A 7,343-nucleotide genomic window follows, 5' to 3' on the forward strand; every position below is an offset into this window, starting at 1 on the left:
ACCGTATGCCGTTTATTTATATAGTAATTATTAATTCGCATGAGTTCCATTACAGTCTTGTACACCTTCCCAGGTGTCTTCCCGCCCTATACCCTGCTTAAGTGACATCAGGCCGTAGGAAAACGACTCCGGCAGACGGGGTGGACCACTCCCGCAGCACAAGCCACCGATGGCGGTGCATCGGAGCGGATCGTAAAAGCATCCCAACCTTACCCAGTTCCGTTCCGCGTTTTCTCTCTCCCCCCATCACCACCTCCTCTAACCCGCCCTCAGCGCTTCCTTCTACAGTGGTGCGGCCCGTCATGCTGCGCTCTTCCTTTTCACAGGGACGGCAGGTTCTGTTGTCCTCCGCTCGCCAGCGGGCAGCCTCTCAATGGCTGACGAAAGCCGGGGCCAGCAGCCGGCTCTCGGGTCAGGTATGATGACGGCACACCTGGGTTTCTCCTCCTAACATCCAAGCTGACCGGCGCCTGATATTTGTATAGCGTTTCTTCGCCGATGTGAAGCCTACTCCCGCTACCCCTTCTTCGGACTCCGTTGTTCCCCCCGAAAATGCGACTAAACCGACGTCCGGCGAGCAAGGTTCGACAAGCCTTTCGTCCATGAAAGTCCTCCCTTGCCATATCCGATGCTAAGTCAATTGCAGGCTCTCAGACCCCTCCATCTCCGCCCTCCGCCCCCGTCCGCAAGACCGGTCGCTTCCGCCGCTTCCTGCTCTACCTGCTCCTTACCTCCGGTCTTGCCTACGGTGGGGGTGTCTTCCTTGCCCTGAAATCCGACAACTTCCACGACTTCTTCACCGAGTACATTCCTTACGGAGAGGAAGCTGTTCTCTACTTCGAGGAACGTGACTTCTACCGTCGGTTCCCGAACACCTTGAAGTCGCACAACCCGTTCCGCACTACTCCCCCGGAAGAAGGCAACAAGGTTACGATCCCCAGCAAGAGCGGGCTTTCGTCCAAGGTTGCGGAGGAAGACACCGGAGCCGATGTCTCTCGGAAGGGCCCTCACATGAGTGCTGCCGAAGCCCAGAAGGCGGGCGACGAAGCGCAGATCAAGCCTGCTGCGGTTACGCCCGAGAACAAGACTGCTGCTGTCCAAAAGGCGAAGGTCGACAAGGCTGCCAAGGACCAGGGATCCACGCCCACGGAAAAGAAGGCTGATGAAGCCAAACAACCTGCTGTGACACCTCTGGAGTTCGCGCAAGTGAAGGAAGGTGACGAGGCCATCGTACAGGAGCTGGTCAAGACTTTCAACGACATCATCACCGTCATCAGTGCGGACGAAGCCGCCGGCAAGTACACCGGCCCGGTCCAGAAGGCTAAGGACGAACTCCAGAAGATTGGGGAGAAGATCATTGCTGTTCGGGAGGAGGCCCGCCGTGCTGCTCAGGACGAGATCAAGCAGGCCCATGAGACTTTCGACGAATCGGCCCGTGAACTCATCCGCCGATTCGAGGAAGCTCGTGCTGCTGATGCCGCTCAATACCGCGAGGAATTCGAGATGGAGCGCGAGAAGCTGGCTCTTGCCTACCAGGAGAAAATCAAGACGGAGTTGCAGCGGGCCCAGGAAGTCGCTGAACAGCGTCTCCGCAACGAATTGGTTGAGCAGGCCATTGAGCTCAACCGCAAGTATCTGCATGAAGTGAAGGACTTGGTTGAGCGGGAACGCGAGGGCCGTCTGAGCAAACTCGACGAACTGACGTCCAACGTCAGTGAGCTGGAGAAGCTCACTACTGGCTGGAGAGATGTCATTGACACCAACCTCAAGACCCAGCAGCTTCAGGTTGCTGTCGATGCTGTTCGCTCCGTTCTTGAGCGTTCTGCCGTTCCCCGCCCGTTCGTCCGTGAGCTTGTTGCCGTCAAGGAGCTTGCTGCCGATGACCCGGTTGTCGATGCCGCCATCGCCTCCATTAACCCTACGGCTTACCAACGTGGCATCCCCTCTACCGCCCAGATCATCGAGCGGTTCCGTCGTGTGGCGGATGAGGTCCGCAAGGCCAGCCTTCTTCCCGAAGACGCCGGTATTGCTAGCCACGCCGCCAGCTTGGTATTGAGCAAGGTCATGTTCAAGAAGGATGCTGTCGCTGGCAGCGATGATGTCGAGAGCGTCCTTGTGCGCACCGAGAACTTGTTGGAAGAAGGCAACATCGATGCTGCCGCTCGTGAGATGAACAGCCTGAAGGGATGGGCGAAGATCCTGAGCAAGGATTGGCTCGCCGAAGTGCGCAGAGTCCTTGAAGTGAAGCAGGCTCTCGAGGTAGGATTCCCCCGGTTGGTCCTGGGTGTACGTATCTGGCTAACACATCTACCTGCAGGTGATTGAAACTGAGGCTCGTCTTCAGTGCCTGAGGGTCGAGTAGACCACTTTATGTACGGCGTTTTCTTCATTACGTGTCCCTTTTGCCTTACCAACGGGCCCTGTACCTCTAGTTGTTCGCCTATGTCGTTAGACTCAATGCTAGAAATTCCCTTTGTTCGCACGCGTGTATAGTTAATGGGCCTTGTGAAAAGCGCCGATGATTTTCTTCACATTCTAGCAATACAGTGATGTTTGTCCGTTGTTTAACAAATAGCAAGATCAGTATTTGTCCTTGAATTGCTGTACCTACATTGCTGTATCAAGGCTGATGATAATTCTCCGGCGGTGTTTGCCTTGTTTGCCTCCGCACGTGCATGGCGCATGATGCATCGGGCCATCAAGAGCGCAGTAGTTGATCGTCCGCGCATTGACAACTCTTCTCCTTTTCCCTCTGGTGCGAGCATTCTGTTCAGTATGCCAGCCTTCTAGTGTCTAACCTACAGCTCCTCATGGTCTCTACCACCCCCAACGATTATCCCTTTCCCTTCGGGCGGAACGGAAGACGGCCGTAATGTCGCAACGCACCCCCGAACCCCCGAAACCACCATATCCGACGTCGAGACCTGACGAGGGGCCTCAAAGATCTGCTACTTTACCGGAAGCGCGCCATACTGGGTTGAATGACAGGCCAGATGGAAGAAATGTCCCACGGATGAGCGAAGAACGAGCGAGCGGGGAGTTGGAGGGCAGTACGCTCGGGAGCAGCTCCCGCGATGGCGACCGAAGCCGAACGTCACGACGAACCCAGAGCTCAGGCGGCTTTCTACTAGATTCCACCTTTCTGCCTCGGTCAAAGAGCCTCAGACAAAGCGATGAGCGACCTCGTCGCTCGGATTCGGATCGAAAAGTGAAGCGCGAACGACCGGATTCCGAAATCGTGGTGCCGAAGAAACGATCTCGCTTCCCCTGGAGTCGTCGCAAGGAAGCGAAGGAAGTGGGATCAGGATCTCCGAAGGCTTCTTCGTCCGTGCAATCAGAGATTGACGCATCTCATGAAGCGTCGGAGCCTTCACAGACACAGCAGGATGCAGCGTCCCAGGTGCCACAGGCTCCAGCGGCTGGGGCTCCCGTCGGTTTGGACAGGGACTCGTTGCAGATTGTCAACCTCGCGTTGAACCTGAGTGAATCTAGAAAGATGGGCGGCCTCGCCCATTCCAATTCCAACCGCCTCTCGGGCGGGAGGTGGGCGTCCGCCAGTCACGGCGTTGCCACATACCCTGAACGCCAGGCATCCGTTATGAGTAGCTTAGGCGTGGAAGGTCCTCATTCGCGTCCCAATTTTACACAGTCTTTGGTCGATGATCGCTCGAGGGGGCTGGGACCCCAATACAGCAACCGATCTTCGAATACACCCACCTCGGTATTACCGTTGCTCCCTCTCTCTGTGGACGCCAGCCCCTTGCCTTTTGGGTTTTCAAATAGTACGATCGCTCGAGCAGAAAAGGCCCGGCGACATTTTGAGCTTTTTGCGGAATATCTACGCCTGCTACCATCTCTTCCTCCCCTTCAGTCTACTCACGTGGACTCTGCGACTGGCGCAAGGTCGGCGGACGGTCAACATTCATCGGGCCGTGCATATAATCCGTTGCAGGCCATTCGGAATCGAAAAGTCAGATTCCGTGAACGCTGCCCAATTGACCCGGAAGCCCAAGGCTGGAATGACGTGGACAGAGTGCGTGAATGGGTCGACTCGGTTGAAGTCCAATACAGCGGCCAGCGCCACAGCCCGTACGAATGCTTAAGTCTCCCGCCATATAGACACGAAGGCAAGGATGTCTCGCGTGAGGGACACAACGAGGATGAGCTGATGGCCGTGTCCCCCCCTTCCAGCTTGAGAAGAGCCAGTCGGGCGAGCAGCGTTAAGGGCCGCCGGCCGAAGTCTGACTGGGTGATCTCTCCAGCCGAGCTTATTGCTGAAGCAGCCTGGTTGGAAGAAAGGCTGAACAAAAGCAAAGTCATCGACCAGGATGGAAACAACCTATATCCGGATCCCGCGGCGTTGTTTTCTTCTGACGCTAATCTGGAGCCTCCAAGCATCGAAGGAGAACTACCCACTACTCGGCACTCCATAGACACGGACCATCACTCTTCTCACGCCTCTTTGTCCGATGGACACCCCGGCTTGTCCACTGAGTTCAAGCGGAATGGACGCGGGCGCCGACGGCACAGACTTCAGAAGCCCGTACTCGGCTTGTTCCACGGCCGAGATAGTCCAGATGTTGAGACTGGCTCTGGCCGGCACAGATTTGGAAGGTCCCGGAGCTATTCCAGTATATCTGACTTGGCCTCCGATGACAAGGCCCTATTGGCATAATGGTTCAGATCATGGGAAGTCCTCTCGAATGTCCATCTCCCCGAGACGAATGGTGCCCGTATCTACGGAAACCTCAGCTTCCAAGCCTTCTCAGTCCCGGAAGTCCGGTGGTAGGACCCGACGTGATGATAAAAGCTCAATTTCATCAATACCCAGCTTGGACGATCGATATGATCCTTTGACATCATTGGCACACAAAGAATCAAGAGATCCTCACACGCCGGCTCCTATTGGATACTTTCCCAGCATTGCATCTAATCTCTCCTCTCCATCAAGCCGTTCGCCCTCGCCGTCGAAACGCAGGTTTACGCGACCAATCGTCTCCCGTAGAGACCGAAGCAAAAGTGACCCCAGAGCTAAAGACCTCATCGAGGAGCAGACCCTTGATTCCGAGCTGCTACACAAGAATGGCACATGGAGACATCCTGAACCAATATCGCGGACCGGAAGACTTGAGCCGAGTCCGATTCCAGATCGAGTTTCTTCCGCCTACTTGGAAGACCGAAATAAACCGTATGGCCACGCACGAAAAGGGTCGACGCAACAGGAGTCCAAGCTGCGAGGGATTTTCAGGGGCCCAGGGAAGATCGCCGAGAAGGTCGGGAACGAAGTATCCAAGATGGGCGGACTGATTCTGAAGAAAGACAACGCAGCGCATTCAAGACAGTCATCTTTCGCTACAAGCTTTGCTTCGGACGAGGATGGCGCTGTGCATACGGCTGAGATGCCCACTGAGGATAAAAAGCAAGATAGCCAGGTTCCCTCTGTCCGTTTACCCCCAACCTCGGAGGAGGCTATCTCTTCACCTGGAAATGCGGATTCAGGGATTGTCCAGAACTTGTCACCGTCGCCCTCCCCATTCGCATCGCCGTCACGACAAGGCGAAAATGTGGAAGAGGGGAAAGAACCTAACTCTCAGAGTGCTCTAGTTCAGGGCAAGGCTCTACAAGCTGATGAAGCAAGAAAGGGCAAACCCACAGAGGGTCCTACTCCAATATCTCGTATCAACAAGCTGGATGTTAATCCGTCGAGGATTAAGTCAGACAAGGTTCTCAACTTTGGGCCGGAGCTCCATACTGTCCACGAACAAATCAAACGAGGTCAAATCAAAGATTCAACAGTGCCCTATAGTCTGACCCGCCCTCCTGTCACTGGTCTCGCACAAGCAAAGGCGTCCCACAGCCCTGCACCAAGGAACAGACGCCGAGATCTGACCCCTCAGGGACAGTCAAGGAGCTGGAGCATCTCGGAACGCAGCATTGCCACGTCGGCTAGTTCTGGTATTCCTGCTAAGCGGGAGGTTGAGCGATCTCGAGCTCTTCTACTTTCATCGGGTATCAAAGCACGGGAGATCACTAGGAGAGCTGAGAGCGTGCGAAGTCCACCCCCGGAGTTCCTTCGGAAAGCGTTTGGGTCTGACTTGCCGACGCCAACGGTTCCTCGACTACGCGAATACGATGTAGCCGTGGACAGTCTGCTCAAGAAGTTTGAACGATCACACGAGCGGTTCCAGAAGACGATGAGCAACTATCCCGGGACTGATCTCACATCTTTGAAATCCCAATTGACCATGCTTGAGAATTTGGTCAACAATTCGCTAAACCCGCGTGTTCGAGCGGCGGCCGATGATGCTGAGAACCTCAGCGTCCAGCTTAACACTACAAGTACCCTTGCCGTCAAGCAGCTCAGCGATACTCTCGATAAGGGCGTCCGCAAGCGCCATCGCCGCCTGCGCTGGATCCGACGGACCGGCTTTGTTATGCTGGAATGGGCGCTTGTTGGGGTGCTCTGGTGGGTATGGCTGATCGTGATGATCTTCAAAGCATTCCGTGGCGTTCTTCGAGGGGTGATATCCGGTGTCCGGTGGATTTTATGGCTGTAGCCTATGACGATTTCATGAAGCATCCTGTTGCTGTTTACCTGTATATACCCTTCTTGTCTTCCACATTTGATAGTTACTTGATACCTCGCGATCTGCTCGCTTCATAATACAATAATACTACATTTGCCAAGTACGTAGTCGAGCCCTCGAGATGATCCAGTTCTTTACGTCATCTCCTAGGTCTGGCTAACAATAGCCATGGTGATTCTCGGTATCTGCCACGTCTGGCATCGCTTTGTGCCGGACAATAAACAAAGGGACTGCACTCTTTGGAGCTCAGTATATAATGCTTCATTGTTTATCAGACATGGCCAGTCAAACGAGCACATTGAAAAGCGCATAATTCCGTTCTCCCATTAATTGCCTTGTTCGATATAATCGAGCATGCCGAGTATCATGGCTTTGTCTTTGGCAATATATAAGGCCTGCAGTCCTCAGTCCAGACAGTATCATCAACCTCCCTACACAAAATCAGACCTACTATCAGTTTGCTCTATACCACCACAAGATGCCACAGCGCGACCAGGCGCCACAGCGCTCCTCTCTCCCCAGCCTTCGGAGCCTGGTCCACGCTGTGCGGTTGAGCAGATCGAACGCCATCCGAGGCAGACAAATCGAACGCCGACAGACGATCGACCTACCTGAGCCAGAGCCTACCTTGAAGCGATCCAACGCCATCATTCGACGGGTAGGGACCCCCCTGACTGTCCTCAGGGCACACATCCCAACTAATACCGCTGAAGGCCAGATGGTGTTAAGCTTCGACTCGCCGTTGAGCCCTACCAC

At 54.9% G+C, this 7,343-nt stretch overlaps 3 protein-coding genes across 3 annotated transcripts; all 3 read left to right on the forward strand.

The window, feature by feature from the left end:
- Nucleotides 1–373: 373 nt before the first annotated feature.
- ATEG_05401 (MICOS complex subunit MIC60) lies at nt 374–2,362 on the forward strand (the record flags this gene model as incomplete). The annotated part of the gene is made up of 3 exons (XM_001214579.1): nt 374–416; nt 647–2,286; nt 2,318–2,362. The coding sequence occupies 3 exons, from the start codon at nt 374–376 to the stop codon at nt 2,360–2,362; spliced, it is 1,728 nt and encodes a 575-aa protein (XP_001214579.1).
- A 510-nt stretch (nt 2,363–2,872) lies between these two features.
- On the forward strand, nt 2,873–4,675 carry ATEG_05402 (uncharacterized protein; the record flags this gene model as incomplete). Its single annotated transcript, XM_001214580.1, has 1 exon — nt 2,873–4,675. The coding sequence occupies one exon, from the start codon at nt 2,873–2,875 to the stop codon at nt 4,673–4,675; it is 1,803 nt and encodes a 600-aa protein (XP_001214580.1).
- A 619-nt stretch (nt 4,676–5,294) lies between these two features.
- Nucleotides 5,295–6,557, forward strand: ATEG_05403 (uncharacterized protein; the record flags this gene model as incomplete). The annotated part of the gene is made up of 1 exon (XM_001214581.1): nt 5,295–6,557. One exon carries the CDS (start codon nt 5,295–5,297, stop codon nt 6,555–6,557), a length of 1,263 nt encoding a protein of 420 aa, XP_001214581.1.
- Between the last annotated feature and the right edge of the window lie 786 nt (nt 6,558–7,343).

The sequence above is a fragment of the Aspergillus terreus genome, genomic scaffold, assembly GCF_000149615.1.
Source record: "Aspergillus terreus NIH2624 scaffold_7 genomic scaffold, whole genome shotgun sequence".
Lineage (NCBI taxonomy): Eukaryota > Fungi > Ascomycota > Eurotiomycetes > Eurotiales > Aspergillaceae > Aspergillus > Aspergillus terreus.